Genomic DNA, 16310 nt, shown 5'->3' with positions numbered 1-16310 from the left:
TTGAGAAAAGGATCAAGGTAGGGTTAACAATCTAGCTCGTGAGGTTATTGTAAGTCTTCCATGAGGCCTTCCTCAAAGGCCTTAACACGTTATCTGGCATAGAAAAATGCACTGGGGGCAGCCCAGTTGGCTCAGCGGTTTAGTGCTGCCTTCAGCCCAGGGCCTGATCCTGGAGACCCGGGATCAAGTCCCACGTTGGGTTCTCTGCATGGAGCCTGCTTCTCCCTCTGGCTGTGTCTCTGCCCTCTCTCTCTCTCTCTCTTGAATAAATAAATAAAATCTTAAAAAAAGAAAAGAAAAATGCACTGTATAGTGTATATTAGTTGCTATTATTGCAATTTTTAAGTAGGCTCCATGTTGAACGTGGGGCTTGAACTCATGACCCCAAGATGCTCTACTGACTGAGTCAGCCAGGCGCCCCTACTATTATCCCAATTTTATTTTATTATTTTTTTTAATATTTATTTATGTATGATAGTCACAGAGAGAGAGAGATAGAGGCAGAGATACAGGCAGAGGGAGAAGCAGGCTCCATGCACCGGAAGCCCGACGTGGGATTCGATCCCGGGTCTCCAGGATCGCGTCCTGGGCCAAAGGCAGGCACTAAACCGCTGCGCCACCCAGGTATTATCCCAATTTTAAATATGAGGAAACTGAGCATGGAGAGGTGAAGTGACTCGCTCAAGGTGACACAGCTGGTAACTGGCAAAGCTGTGACCTAGTCTCCTGACTGTCCTCCTCCGGAGCTTTTGGCATCTGTAAAATGATGGGTAGAGCCTCGAGTTCAGAGATGAAAGTCCTGGGGCCCTGGAATGCTGTGACTGCCCAGGTGGCTCATGCAAGCCTGTATATGGGAACTTGGGCCAGCAGGTCTCCTTGGCTCCATTAATGCAGCTAGACTCAGCAGGACTTACAGAGCTTTCAACTGGAATGTGTTCTAGAAGCTCACTGGGGACTGTGTGTGCATATCGGAATGCTCACAGCAGCCCTGGGGTGGGTCACATCAGTGGTAGAGAGGTCCAGCTGAAGTCCCTTTGCTGGGGGGGGGCAACTGCAAGCAGAAGCTGAGGGCATGGGTTTTGGTGACAGACCGCCAGCTGTGCTGAGCTCGGGCCAATGACTTCTCCTAGTGCCTCAGTTTCTTCATCTGTAAAGTGGGGATAATGGTGGCACCCACCTTCCTCAGCTGCAAGGTGCCATGTTACGTGTGCCAACAGGCATGCTGGGCCTGTGTTTGCCCATCCACTCTTCACACAGGCCTCTAACCAGCTGTTCTGGCTGCTCAGCTCCCTGCCATTTTGCTGATCAGCAGGTTTCTTTGACTTATTCATGTGGTTCCTTGGAGACTCTTGGCGTGATGAGAGCCCTGGTCCAGGGCTGACTGGCAGCCCCCTGGTGGGGTGGAACAGGACAGGCAGGGGTAAGAGCAGGGTCTGATTAAGTGTTTTCACCTAGGAAACTGGAGGCTACCAGTGCCCAGAATATCGAGTTCCTACAGGTGATTGCCAAGAGGGAGGAGGCAATCCACCAGTCCCAGCTACGGCTAGAGGAGAAAACACGAGAATGTGGGACTTTGGCCAGGCAGCTGGAGAGCGCCATTGAAGATGCTAGAAGGCAGGTCAGTCTTGATTCCATTACTAACGAGCTCTGTGACCTTGGGCAAATCATTTGACCTCTCTGAGCCTATATCCCCATCTAAAAAAATGGGCACACAGTAGTGGCACCTGCCTCATGAATTCGTCCTAAGGATCAAATGAGCAATTATACTAAAGGATTTGGCACTTTATTCATGATGGCTTATTCAATTGCAGCCTGTGTGAGACTCAGCCAGGTTTACCACAGCTCAGGTGATGACTCATGGGGTATGGAGAAAGGGCAGGTAAAGTGAATCCCAGAAATCCCCATAGTTAGTTCCTGTCCTGAGGCTCCAGGGAGGTATCCACAGCGATGTGCAAGTCCTGTCTGTGAGACCAGAGTGGAAGTGGCCCAGGCTTCTCTGCCAGGTATTCCCCATGTCAAGTAAGCCAGCCCCACCTGTGTGCCTTCTGGGCAGGTGGAGCAAACCAAGGAGCATGCAGTGTCCAAGGAGCGAGCTGCCCAGAACAAAATTCTGGACCTTGAGACCCAGTTGAGCAGGACCAAAACTGAACTCAGCCAGCTGCGGCGGAGCCGGGACGATGTGAGTTCAGGCTGGAGGGTAGGGGGTAGAAGAGAAGGGAGTGGATTGAGATTTTAGCTTCCTAGGGCCTGTAGGGCAAGGTGTTTCATGGTGGTTTTTATGAATATGACATGGTTTTATCTTTCTTAAATCACTTCCCCATCCCTTCAGGATATTCCAGGCAGATCCCTTTTTTTCTTAACCCCTTTATTAAGATATCATTTACATATTGTAAAATTCACTCATTTACAGTGTACAATTCAATGGTTTTTAGTATATTCATGGAGGTATGCCACTATCATCACAATCTAAGTTTAGAATGTTTTCAGAAGGAAATCTCATACCCATAAGCAGTCACTCCCATTCTCTTGCCTCAGCCCCCAACAAACACAGATCAAGTCTGTAGGGATCTGTCTGTTCTGGACATTTTGCACACTTGGCCCACACTCTTGTTCTTCTCAGGCTGACCGTCGCTACCAAAGCCGGCTACAAGACCTCAAAGATCGCCTGGAACAGTCGGAGAGCACCAATCGCAGCATGCAGAACTATGTCCAGTTCCTCAAGTCATCCTATGCCAATGTGTTCGGGGACAGTCCCTACACTACCTATCTGACCAGCTCTCCCATTCGCTCCCGGTCTCCTCCTGCCTAAGGCAGCCGATCTTGGTCCAAGAGCCTGGATTGATGCCATGGGAACTGAGGGGCTGAGCCACAGCTGGAAAGCCTGTTGTTTCCCTCTGTTCCACTGATGAAGTGTGTGCAGGATCTTGTCTGAGCTACTGGCTCCAGCAAAGTCCCTAAAACAGTGGGGGGAGGGAGGGTGCGAGGAACGAAACCAGAATGATTTAGTTTTCTCCTCTCTGACAGTTACCTAATGGAAAATTTTTGATTACCTTGACATGCCTTAAATCTACTAATCTTAGGGTACCAGATTTTAATTCACCGTGACTTTGCTCCTTCCCTTCCTGAGAAAATGATTTGGACTTTTTCTTCCAGTTCCCTCCCAGCTCTCCTTTTGAGGAATCTCTCTCTCGGGTTTTCTTTCACCTGAACCAGCAGGAGCTAATAATCAGAGCTCCTTACCACCCTTCCTGGGCTGTGAGCATGTTCACTTGCTGTTTTATTTCATGGGTATGGTGTTTGCGCCAAGGCCCTCCTCCACGCCCAGCGGAAACCTCATGTCCGAGTTTCCTTGAGGCCACTTTCCCCCCAGCGTGTCACAACAGACACTGCAGGGCTCATGTCCAGTGGCCTTTTAAAAGTGTAACCCCAATCTCAATGATTTTTGTTTCTCTTTGCCAGGTTTGTATCTATGGAATGCATTTATTCTGGAAATTTGTGTGCTATTTTACAAAAAGCTTTTATAATCAATATTTAAGGCTCCATTGGATGATTTCCTTTACCCACCCCTTCCCTTTTCTAAAAATAATCAAAGAGAATGCTTCAGGAGGGATCCCTGGGTGGCCAGTGGTTTGGCGCCTGCCTTTGGCCCGGGGCACAATCCTGGGGACCCGGGATCGAATCCCATGTCGGGCTCCCGGTGCATGGAGCCTGCTTCTCCGTCTGCCTGTGTCTCTGCCTCTCTCTCTCTGTGTGACTATCATAAATTAAAAAAAAAAAAATTAAAAATAAAAAAGAAAATGCTTCAGGAGAGCCAGTAAACAAGTACTTGGTGCCTGGGACCAAGCTTTCTCATTTCATTTTAGCCCAGGTCAGTTCTTTCCTTCCAAGGAAGGAAAAAGGTGTGATGCACCTTTTTTACATCATAATCTTGTGAGATGCCTGGAGGAAACACACTGCTCAGTGTCAGGTGGGATGGATAGGATGGAGGAAGATAAGATGTGTACATTTACTATTTTTAAAATGTTAGTTGTTTTTTATCTTTAAAAAGATATTATTTTTTAAAATTCTTTTTTAAAGACTTTTTTAAAATTTTTATTTATTTATGATAGTCACACAGAGAGAGAGAGAGAGGCAGAGACACAGGCAGAGGGAGAAGCAGGCTCCATGCAGGGAGCCCGAGGTGGGGACTCGATATCGGGTCTCCAGGATCACACCTCGGGCTGAAGGCAGGCGCTAAACCGCTGCGCCACCCAGGGATCCCCTATACTAACAAAGTTTTTAAGGATATGTTTGTGATTCTGGACATTTAGCAAAAAATGAGCTCACACCTACCAGTGCTTTCACTTAGAACAATGTTTTCCAAGATCCATCCATGTTGTAGTCTGCATTCACACTTCATCTTATGGCCAAGTGATACTCCATTGTCCGAATACACCCTATTTTATTCATCACCCTATTTTATTTAGGACACTTGTGTTTCCACTTTTTAGCTACTATGAGTAATCCTGCTAGGCACATTCCAGGAGTTTTTGTGTGGATGCATGTTTCATTTCTCTAGGGTATATACACATTTAGTGCTCGATCAATGGTAACGCTAAGCTGAGGAACTGTCAGACTGTCTTCCACAGGAGCTGCCCCACTTTAGAACCCACTAGCAATGTTCCAATTTTTCCACAACCTCGTCAAAACATACTGGGTTTTCTGCAATCTGGACGCTCCAGCCTTCAGAAGATCCGGTTCCCAGCTCCAAGCAAGAAAACTAGCCTTGAGGACTACGCCCAGCGCGCAAGCGCAACCGCGCAGGCAGCCGGGATCGGCGCCGGAGGCGGGCCACGCAGCCGTTAGGGGCGGGGTTGAGCCGCGTAGCTGTGTGCGCGCCCCGGAAGCGGAAGCAGGGCCCGTTTCCGGGCGGCTGATTCGAGGTCTTGTTTTGTCATAAGCGGAGACTCTGAAGAGCTCCCTCAGGGTGGGGCATGCCGTCCGAGGGTCGCTGCTGGGAGACCCTGCAGGCGCTGCGCAGTTCCGACAAAGGTCGCCTGTGCTACCACCGCGATTGGCTGCTGCGGGGGGAGGTGAGCGGGGGGCCCCCGGAGTGGGCGGTGCCCTTCTGGCTCCTGGCCACGGGACCCTGCGGTTCCCTAGCCCCTGGCATGTCCTGCGCTGGGAACACGTGCATTCTTTTTAACAACCAGCATTTGTTTCCTGACTCCCGTGTGTGCATCTTCCTGTCCTAGGGTTTCTGCCCTCTCCTGCCTATTCTACCCTTCCAGGGAGCTCCCCTTATTTCTGAGGTCCTCTCCTCCCTAAAGGCTGTGGTGCCCCCTTCAGCCAGAGTTTGGCGCCTCCGTTACGTTGTCAAAACAACCCGCTCAGGGTCAGTTATTTACCACACGTCTTTTGTGCTGGGAGATGCAGATTTAGCGATGAACGATTAATGGGACCTAACCTGTGGAAAGGACCAAGATTTTAGATGACGCTGTGCAGACTTGGGAAGTTTAGTGGGGGCGTGGTCACTGTACCTCGGATTTGCAAAGACAAGCCCTGGATCCCAGGGCTGTCGGCAAGGTAAAGGCATAGCTGCTGTACCGGAGTTGCTGATAATCAGTTACAGATAGGATGTTGTCCTGTCTCTGTAGACTGACGCATGGAACGCCTCTAAAGCATTTCCCCGTCTCTTATATCTCTGACCGTTTTAGGGAATGCACACCTTGTATTCCGTGGGATGAATCCCAACATGGGTCTGTCTGGTGTAGACTCACGCTATGCATTTTTGGCAGGAATACCACAGAAATGATGCTTTGTTCTCAGTCATATCAGGAAGCACACGTATGTTGCAACCCGTCCCCACACCGGAATGCTAACCTTGATCACTTGGTCACATTGTTACCTCCCAGATAGCTGTGCTAAAAATGCATCATTTTTCTTTATGTAACTGATTAGCGTCTTGTGGGGAGGTAATCCAAGATTACACTGATATCCTTTTCCTCGTCAAACCTCCACCATTGTCATTCAATATTTCTGCCTGAATCACCTACCCCTGTGAGGTAACCGAATGGCCTCTCTTTCTTTTAAAGGTTTTATTGTTGTTTATCTGAGATACAGCAGGCAGTAGCAGCGGCAGAGGGAGAGGGAAAAGCAGGCTCCCGGCTGAGCCAGGAGCCCGCAAGTGGGACTCCATCCCAGCACCCTGAGATCATGACCTAAGCAGAAGGCAGGCACTTAACCTACTGAGCCACCCAGGGGCCCCATAAATGTTTCTTTAATATCTACCATTCCTTTTTTTTTTTTTTAAGATTCTATTTATTTATTCATGAGAGACACAGAGAGAGAGCAGAGAGAGAGAGAGAGATGCAGAGACACAGGCAGAGGGAGAAGCAGGCTCCATGCAGGGAGCCCGAAGCGGGACTCGATCCAGGGTCTCCATGCTCACGCCCTGGGCTGAAGGTGGCGCTAAACTTCTGAGCCACCCGGGCTGCCCAATATCTACCATTCCTTCTGCATTTGCTAGTTGGCAAAGTTCTGCTAGTTTGCTGTGAGGAAGGGCTTTCTTTTCTCCCATGTTTAACGAATATTTTATATCATGATGTACTCCTAAGTTACTGCTTTATTCAGTGAATTTTAATCCGTTACTTGTAACCTTGTGTGTGTGTTTTCATTGTGTGGGAAGTATGTCTTCAGGATAAACTGAGAATTGAAATTATTGGGTCAACAGGTAAACATAGATGACTCCCCACATAACAGATGCATCAGATTGGCTTCCAATCAATGCTGGTAGTGCCTTCTTGCCCGCAGCCTTGTCAACAGAATGTATTTTAATGCTTTTAATTTTTGCTTCTCTAATAGCTGAGAATGAGATCTCAGGGTGGTTTTACAATGCCTTTCTTTTTATTCAGATTGAATGTTTTTCTCATGTATTCGGGAGCCAATTTTATATATTTGTGAATTGACAGTTTTTGTCTTTTGTTCATTTTTCTTTTTTTAAGATTTTATTTATTTATTCATAGATAGAGAGAGAGAGAGGGAGAGACACAGGGAGAGGGAGAAGCAGGCTCCATGCAGGGAGCCCGACATGGGACTTGATCCCCGGTCTCCAGGATCACACCCCAGGCTGCAGGCAGCACCAAACCGCTGTGCCACCAGGGCTGCCCTGTTCATTTTTCTCTTGAAGTTTTTCTTCCCCCCAAATTTTACAAGTTCTCTATGTATTAGGGATAACAATAGCTTTTTATCTGTGATACGTATTACATATATTTTTTCTGGTTTGTCAGTTGAAATTTTTTCTGTTTATGGTGTTTTTTTGGATGTATGGTTTTATTTTTAACATTTGAAAGTTTGGCCCTGGAGTATATTTTGGTGTAAGGAATGACAAAAAGGGTGTTGTCTCAACGTTATTTCTATTGTGTCTTGAAAATGAGTCTCATTTATAAAGTATGCATTACAGCCTGTATGTTTCTGTGTCCAGATTTGGTTTGAATATCTGTTAATTGCACATGGAATGTGTACCTACGATCTAGATCAGTATCTCTCGCTGCAGCACTATTGACATTTTGGGGTGAGTCGAAGAATTCTTTTTTGTGAGGGGCTGCTATTGCTGTATTGCATTGGAGGATGTTTAGCAGCATCCCTGACCTCCACTGACTAGGTGCCAATAGCATCCTCCCAGTTGTGACAATGAAAAATGTCTCCAGACATTGCCAGCTTTCCCCCAGGGGGTAAAATTGATCCTGCTGTAGAAGCACTGATCTAGGTAAAATAATAACTTGCAATTTTTTAAAAAAAGATTTTATTTATTTATTCATGAGAGACAGAGAGAGAGAGAGAGGCAGAGGCACAGGCACAGGCACAGGCAGAAGCAGGCTCCACTTAAGGAGCTCGACGTGGGACTCAATTCAGGGTCTCCAGGATCATGCCCTGGGCCGAAGGCGGCGCTAAACCGCTGAGCCACCCAGGCTGCCCCATAACTTGCAATTTTTGAGTAGTTATTATGTGCTAGGATTTTTAAGCCCTTTATATCTATTATCGTTTAATCCTCCTCAACTGTTTCAAGGTGGATCCTTTATTATTCCTTTTTAGAAGTGATGAAGCAGGGCACCTGGGTGGCTCAGTCGGTTAAGTGTCTGCCTTTGGCTTCAGGTCATGGTCTCAGAGTCCTGGGAGTAAGCCCCTCGTTGGGGTCCCTGCTCGGTGGGGAGCCTGCTTCTCCCTCTCTCCTCTGCTTATGTTCTCTCTTGCTATCTCTCTCTCTCTCTCTCTCTCTCTCTCTCTCTCTCTCATAAATAAATAAATAAATAAATAAATAAATAAATAAATAAATAAATAAATAAAATCTTTTTTCCCCAAATTTTTTTTAAAATTCATTTGACAAAAAAGTAAATAAATAAAAAAATAAATTCATTTGACAGAGAGAGCACACAAGCATGGGGACTGGCAGGCAGAGGCAAAGGGAAGGGGAGAAGCAGACTCCCAGTGGAACAGGGAGCCCAATGTGGGGCTTGGTCCTACTACCCTGAGATCATGACCTGAGCCAAAGGCAGACGCTCAACTGCCTGAGCCACCCAGGTGCCCCAATAAATAAAATCTTTAAAAAATAAAAGAAATGATGAAGTTTAGGCAGTGATGAAGTTAGGTAAACTTGCTCATGGTTATATAGGTAAGTGGAACGTCAGGATGGAACTTAAGCTAAGAAAGGCTGGTTCCAAATTCAGTGCTTTTAATCACTATTAATATTTACTTGTTTATTTATTTATTTATTTATTTATTCATTCATTCATTCATTCATAGAGACAGACAGAAAGCGAGAGGCAGAGACACAGGCAGAGGGAGAAGCAGGCACCATGCAGAGAGCCTGACGTGGGACTCGATCCTGGGTCTCCAGGATCACGCCCTAGGCTGCAGGCGGCACTGAACTGCTGCGCCCCCGGGGCTGCCCTCACTATTAACTTTTAATAGTGCTCTTAATCAGTATTGTACCATTTTTCCGTATTTCCTGGTAATATTTTCCTGGTATTTATTAAAGTTCTCAGCCAGAATTGCTGTGTACTTTGCGATGAAATGTTATAAGCTTCTCTGGTTTGAAGCGCTGTATGGCATTTACACAGAGATAATCATTAACTGGTAGAGTTGAATAAGTTGTCCACACACATATTAAAGAGTGCTTAGAACTTGTTTTGTAGTCTTTCTATTATAAATCCCATTTGTGGGACAACTGGGTGGCTCGGTGGTTGGGTGTCTGCCTTCGGCTCAGGTAGTGATTCCCGGTCCGGGGATCGAGTCCCACTTGGGGCTCCCCCGCGAGGAGCCTGATTCTCCCTCTATGTCTCTGCCTCTCTCTCTGTGTCTCTCATGAATAAATAAATAAAATCTTTAAAAATATATACATATATATGTAAATCAACCCATCATGCTATCACTTTATTATTATTTTTTTTCATGCTGTCACTTTAAACTTTTACAGTGATGTATGTCGACTGTTTTTCAATAAAACTGAGAAAAATTGAATCTGAAGTATGGTATTACATAGAATTCACACTCCGTACTTTTTTTTTTTTTTTAAAGATTTTATTTATTTATCCATGAGAGGCAGAGACACAGGCAGAGGGAGAAGCAGGCTCCATGCCGGGAGCCCGATGCGGGACTTGATCCCGGGACTCCAGGGTCACACCCTGGGCCGAAGGCAGGCACCAAACCACTGAGCCACCAGGGATCCCCACTTTTTTTTTTAATTTTTATTTATTCATGATAGAGAGAGAGAGAGAGAGGCAGAGACACAGGCAGAGAGGGAGAAGCAGGCTCCATGCAGGGAGCCCGACATGGGACTTGATCCCGGGACTCCAGGATCATGCCCCCTGCCAAAGGCAGGCACTAAACCTCTGAGCCACCCAGGGATTCCCCCAATTTTTTTTTTAAACATGGGGCTGAGATCAAGATCTGAGCTGAGATCAAGGATCAGATGTTTAATGAGTAAGCCACCCAGGTGCCCTCACATTCAGTAGTTTTAATCAACTAACGTCCCCCTGATTGTGTATGCTGTAGCTTATGTCAAAATTTCCTGTGTCCTTTTCTGTTCTGATGTTTTAGATTGCTTTCAAATATGCTTTAATGACCATCTTTGTGCGTTGTTCCTTTTTCTGTGGTTAGAGTTATTTAGTCTGATGCTCTAAAAGGATAGTAGTCAGGGTCATTATCAAGAAACCGCTTTTTCTTCATCTATGATTGTTAGTACAATTAGATTGGGTCTTTGGTATGTATGTATGTATTTATTCAGGGCTTCTTAGATTACCAGTAAGGCAGGTAGTGGATTGTAAGGACAAAATTATTTTTGATTGCTTAGATCAATTGATGTGTAAGTTCAACTTCACCCTCTTCTCTCTAGGATGTTTTGGAAGAATGTATGTCTCTTCCCAAGCTGTCTTCCTACTCTGGATGGGTGGTAGACCATGTCTTACGCCACACGCAAGAGAACCCACTTTCCTCTGAGACCGCAGCATCCTCTAGATCCACCTTAACCCTTGGCCAACCTTCATCTGGTCCCAAATCTCCTGTCAGAACTCCCACCTTCTCACCAACCTCCTCAGTAACACCAGATGGAGCAGAGGTAAGGTTTGTGATCAGCTTAAGACAGGAGTCAGTAGTGGCTGAAAAGTTGAAGTGTTTAAAGGGCCCCTGGCAGGCTCATGCTGTGGAACATGCAACTCTTGCTCTCAGGACCATGAGCTTGAGCCCCATGTTGAGCATAGTGATTACTTTAAAATCTTAAAAAAAAAGTTGAAGTGTTCAACATTGTCAGATGACAGTGACCTTACCCTGGGGAAGGTAGTGGTGGCTCTTTCTTATAGCTGTTGTGGGGACGCCATTCACTACATCATGCAGCATTCTCATTCTCTCTCTCTCTTTTTTTCATGCAGTGTTCTCTTTACGAAGAGTGGAGAGAAAGATTCCCCTCTGTTCTTAGTAGCAAAAATAATTATTAATTTCGTGAGCAGTTGGGTTTTTTTTTTTTCTCATGGACATTGCAGGAGTTTAACTCACGAGGTTTCCCTTTTTGTATTGGCTGCTGGAGGCTTACAGTAAATTTCATACCTGATCTCAAGATGTATGTACCTTATCATGGTTCTGTAATTTGTAAAACAAAAACTGTAATTTGTTTTAAAAAAAAAAGTGTTTTTACCCTCTTTTTGACTATTTTGTGCCTGCCTTTTTTTCTCCCACATGAAAACAGTTAAATTGTTACTAGTGGTGTTCTGTTCTTTTCTTTCTCTTTTTCTGGGGTGGGGAAGAGGGTATACTTCCAGAAGTAGTTTGTGTATTTACAAATATATAGGAATATACTGTATGATTCCATCTATTTAACATTCTTAAAATAAGAGTGTTAAAGAGAACAGATTAGAGACATGAAGATAGGTGGGGTTGAGGATCCCTGGGTGGCGCAGCGGTTTAGCGCCTGCCTTTGACCCAGGGCACGATCCTGGAGACCCGGGATCGAGTCCCACATCGGGCTCCCGATGCATGGAGCCTGCTTCTCCCTCTGCCTGTGTCTGCCTCTCTCTCTCTGTGACTATCATAAAAAAAAAAAAAAAAAAGATAGGTGGGGTTTAGGAAGCTTTATGGTGATGGGACAGTTCTGTACCTTGATTGTGCTGGTAGTCACAGAAATCTACACATGAAATAAACTTGCATAGAATGATACACATACACAAATGGGTTCTCGTACAACTGGTGAAATCTGAAGTAGTTCTGTGGCTTGTAGCAACGTCAGTTTACCGTACTTAATATATTTTTAAAAACATTTTTGTTTGTTTATTTATTTGAGAGAGAGAAAACATGAGGTGGGCGGGAGGAGAGAAGGGAGAATCAGACTCCCTGATGAGCAGGGAGCCTGATGCCGGGCTTGATCTCAGGACCCTAGGATCATGACCTGAGCTGAAGGCAGACACCTAATGACTGAGCTACCCAGGTGCCTCTGTTCTTATAATAATTTACTGTATTCCTGAATTTTAATATTGGGGAGACTAGGTGAAGAGTGCACAAACTTCCCTGTACATGTTGTATTTGTGACTTCCTGTGAATTAGGGTTATTTTATTTTATTATTTTTTTAAAGATTTTATTTATTTATTTATGACTGACAGAGAGAGAGAGAGAGGCAGAGACAACAGGCAGAAGGAGAAGCAGGCTCCATGCAGGGAGCCCAGTGTGGGACTCGATCCAACCACTCCAGGATCACACCCTGAGCCAAAGGCAGATGCTCAACCACTGAGCCACCCAGGCATCCCAGAATTAGGATTATTTTATTTTATTTTTTATTTTTTTTTGGATTATTTTAAAATAAGAAAAATTTGGTTTTTTTTCTAAAAAAGTGCTTCTCGGTTCTGATCCTGCCAATATTGTGGCCTGCCTATGGGCAGGCCTCTTCCTCTCCTTAGGCCTCAACTTCTTCATATGGAAATTTGGTACTGTGCCAAACTGCTGAGGTCCTCTCCAGACTTCTTAACTGACTGAGCCACTTAGGAGCCCCTATTTATTTATTTTTATTATTTAAAGATTGATTTATGGGATCCCTGGGTGGCGCAGCGGTTTGGCGCCTGCCTTTGGCCCAGGGCGCGATCCTGGAGACCCGGGATCGAATCCCACATCGGGCTCCCGGTGCATGGAGCCTGCTTCTCCCTCTGCCTGTGTCTCTGCCTCTCTCTCTCTCTCTCTCTGTGACTATCATAAATAAATGAAAATTTAAAAAAAAAAAATAAAGATTGATTTATTTGAGAGAGAGAGAAAGAGAACATGAGGCGGGTGGAGAGGCAGAGGGAGAGGGAGAGAGAGAGAGAGAGACGCCTCAAACAGCCTCACCATTGAACGTGGAGCTGACATTTGGCTCCTTCCCAGGACCCTTAGATCATGATCTGAGTTAAAATCAAGTGTCGAACAGTTAACTGGCTGAGCTAACCCAGGCACACCCATTCTTGAAGTTTAAATAAAGTTTTGGATGGATTCATATAATAGATTATTGTGTCATTTAGGAATTTTTGGTGTTTTGCAGAAACCTAGTTAATTTTTTTTTTTTTTTTTTTTTTTTTATGAGAGTCACAGAGAGAGAGAAAGAGGGGCAAAGACACAGGCAGAGGGAGAAGCAGGCTCCATGCACCGGGAGCCCGACGTGGGATTCAATCCCGGGTCTCCAGGATCGCGCCCTGGGCCAAAGGCAGGCGCCAAACCGCTGCGCCACCCAGGGATCCCTAATTTTTTAATTATTGTTTTAGTAACCCAGTTTTTTGTTAAAGATTTTTTATTTATTTATGAGGGATACAGAGAGAGGCTGGGGGGCGGCAGAGACACAGGCAGAGGGAGAAGCAGGCCCCATGCCAGAAGCCCGATGTGGGACTTGATCCTGGGACCCTGGGATCACTCCCGTTGTCAAAGGCAGACATTCAACCCTGAGCCACCCAGGCTTCCCTTTAGTAACCCAGTTTGTTTGTTTGTTTGTTTATTTAAGATTTATTTATTCATTCATTCAGAGAGAGCAAAGAGAGAGGCAGAGACACAGGCAGAGGGAGAAGTAGGCTCCATGCAGGAAGCCCGATGCGGAACTCGATCCCAGGTCTCCAGGATCACACCCCAGGCTGCAGGCAGCGCTAAACCGCTGCGCCACTGGTGCTGCCCAAGTAACCCAGTTTAAACTAGCTTAAGCAGGAGTGCTGAGTGGCTCAGTTGGTTAAGTATCTGCTTTTGGCTCAGGTCTTGATCCCAGGGTGCTGGGATTGAGCTCTGTGTTGGGTTCCCTGTTCAGCAAGGAGCCTGCTTCTCCCTCTCCCTCTGCTGCTCCCCCCTTGCTTATGCTGTCTCACTCTGTCAAGTAAATAGATAAAGTCTTTAAAAAATAATAGTAAACTAGCTTAAGCAAAACAAGAGGAGAAAAAGGAATAATTAGCTCATATAACCATGAAGTCTGTGAGTGCATTCATAATTGGTTTAATCCAAGCAATCTGCTTTTTGTCTCTGCTTTTTTTTTTTTTTTTAATTTTTATTTATTTATGACAGTCACACAGATAGAGAGAGGCAGAGACACAGGCAGAGGGAGAAGCAGACTCCATGCACCGGGAGCCTGACGTGGGATTCGATCCCGGGTCTCCAGGATTGCGCCCTGGGCCAAAGGCAGGCGCCAAACTGCTGCGCCACCCAGGGATCCTTGTCTCTGCTTTACATTATTTCTGACTTGATCTAGTGACCCAAATACAGGGCTTTGCCTCTCCTCTCAATTCTGTTTATCTCTTTTTGGTTTCATTTTTCACATGACTTCTTGTGGCATGATGGCCATTAGTAACCCTAGACACACATCTTCTTAGATTAGCATCCCTAGAAGTATTAAACCTTTCTAGATAACTCCATCAGAAAAGTTCAGAGACGGAGTCTGGCCTGCCTTGGATCATAAGCCTCATTCTTGAAGTAGATGCTGGGGCACAGGAGGATAGAGTACTTTGTTTTTTGTTTTTTTTGGATAGAGTACTTTGATTGGTAGACTGGTCACATGTTACCCATGATGGAGGAGGGTAGAAGAATTGGGGATTTGGACTGGGATTGCACCATCCAAACCACCTTAGCACAACTGGACACTTACCAGAAGAAAGGGGGAAATTTTGCTGGGTAAATCAAAACAAAACCAAAACACAAAGCAAAACAAAAAAACTGTCCAAAGCAACAAACCATTTATTGGTTTGTATATTGTTGTATAAATATAACTTACTAATTATTTCTTTTACTAAGGAAAACAATTAGAACAAGATCAACATCATGAAAAGCACACTGGTTCTAATCTAAATTGTTGTTCTTATAATTATTGTCTATAAGTAGGGATGTAGTTTTCATCTGAAAGGGATAGCACCAAGTTTACCATTATGAATGCTTAATTTTTCCTTTTTTTTTTTTTTGTCTATATAGGGCAAACATAAGTTTCAGTATACAGAACCTATGGTACTTCAGTCCTCCCGGGGGATCAAGGTGGAAGGCTGCATCCGAATGTATGAGCTGGTACACAGGATGAGAGGAACAGTAAGTGACCCATGAAGTAGTAAGGCAGGCTTGACCGAGGGAGCCATATTTAAATGCAGTTTTGCGGGCATTAAGGATGCCCACCTCACACTAATCATTGTGTGCCTCATGCTAGTAGCTCCTGATTTATTTGGGGAGATAGTGTAATGTAGCAGTCACAAGTGAGCTCTCTGAAGGGAGATCTGGGTTCAAATCCTAGCTTTTCTATTTTACATATGATTTTGATAAAATTACCCAGGCTTTCCTGGCTTCCGTTTACTTTTCCAGAATTTAAAGATGATCTGGGGTTGTCAAATAAGCTTATACTGAGAAGATGGAGCTTAATAGCCTCTTTTTTTTTTTTAAGATTTTACTTATTTATTCATGAGAGCATGAGAGAGAGAGGCAGAGACACAGGCAGAGGGAGAAACAGGCTCTGAGAGAGAGAGAGAGAGAGAGAGAGAGAGAGGCAGGCAGAGGGAGAAACAGGCTCCATGCAGGGAACCTGGTGTGGGACCCGACCCTGGGTCTCCAGGATCACACCCTGGGCCGAAGGCAGGCGCCAAACCGCTGCACCACCCAGGGATCCCAAGAAAGAATAGATTTAATAATATATTTGACTTTATGATTTTTTCATGCTTTTCTGAAAAAGATTAGAAGGATTTTAATTCCTAGGTCTTTTGAGAAAGCACATTTAATACAACAGAAATCAGAGCATCTAATTCATAAATTTAACAACAAACCAATGTAATTTTGTTATATAAATTAACCCTCATTAGAGTGCACAGGATGGAGGCCTGTTTTAAATATATTGCCATCATTATTGCCTATTTACTAAAGGCTAGCAGTGTTTTGTTTTTTTTTTAAAGATTTATTTATTTATTCATTCAGAGAGAGAGAGAGAGAGAGAGGCAGAGACACAGGCAGAGGGAGAAGCGGGCTCCATGCAGGGAGCCCGACGTGGGACTTGATCCCGGGTCTCCAGGATCACACCCCGGGCTGCAGGTGTTGCTAAACCACTGCACCACCGGGGCTGCCCGCTAGCAGTGTTTCAAATGATGGAGCTTCTACTGGCATCCCCCTCCATTGTTATTTGAAAAACTATGTATTAAAAAAAAAAAAGAAAGAAAAGAAAAAGTATGTATATATTTACTTTAAAAATATGTCTAGTTTTCACAAGCTTTTATTCTCCACTTGTTTCTTTTTCAGAGCATTTTATTCTCATATCCTGGAGTTTTGTTTTGTTTGTTTTCTTTGTTTTCAGATTTAATCATGTTCCTTGAAATATCTGCCT

At 44.9% G+C, this 16310-nt stretch overlaps 2 protein-coding genes across 6 annotated transcripts in view; both read left to right on the top strand.

Annotated features, from left to right (window-relative positions):
• ODF2 (outer dense fiber of sperm tails 2) overlaps positions 1–3530 on the top strand; it is a 36765-nt gene extending 33235 nt beyond the window's left edge. For all 5 annotated transcript variants that reach the window (XM_055323390.1, XM_055323379.1, XM_055323372.1 and 2 more), the window contains 3 exons: positions 1456–1618; positions 2054–2179; positions 2621–3530. In XM_055323390.1, the coding sequence (XP_055179365.1) occupies positions 1456–1618; positions 2054–2179; positions 2621–2809 (478 nt within the window). In that variant the 3' untranslated portion in view covers positions 2810–3530. The remainder of the gene's footprint in view (positions 1–1455; positions 1619–2053; positions 2180–2620) is intronic.
• A 1384-nt stretch (positions 3531–4914) lies between these two features.
• The window catches only part of GLE1 (GLE1 RNA export mediator), a 35547-nt gene continuing 24151 nt past the window's right edge, over positions 4915–16310 (top strand). The window contains exons 1-3 of the mRNA XM_055334697.1: positions 4915–5072; positions 10373–10594; positions 14927–15037. Coding sequence (XP_055190672.1) covers positions 4974–5072; positions 10373–10594; positions 14927–15037 — 432 coding nt within the window. The 5' untranslated portion in view covers positions 4915–4973. The remainder of the gene's footprint in view (positions 5073–10372; positions 10595–14926; positions 15038–16310) is intronic.

Source organism: Nyctereutes procyonoides, unplaced genomic scaffold (genome assembly GCF_905146905.1).
Source record: "Nyctereutes procyonoides isolate TBG_1078 unplaced genomic scaffold, NYPRO_anot_genome, whole genome shotgun sequence".
In the NCBI taxonomy this organism is placed as follows: domain Eukaryota; kingdom Metazoa; phylum Chordata; class Mammalia; order Carnivora; family Canidae; genus Nyctereutes; species Nyctereutes procyonoides.
The sequence above is the reverse complement of the archived record's forward strand: the minus strand, read 5'-3'. Positions and strand labels throughout refer to the sequence as shown.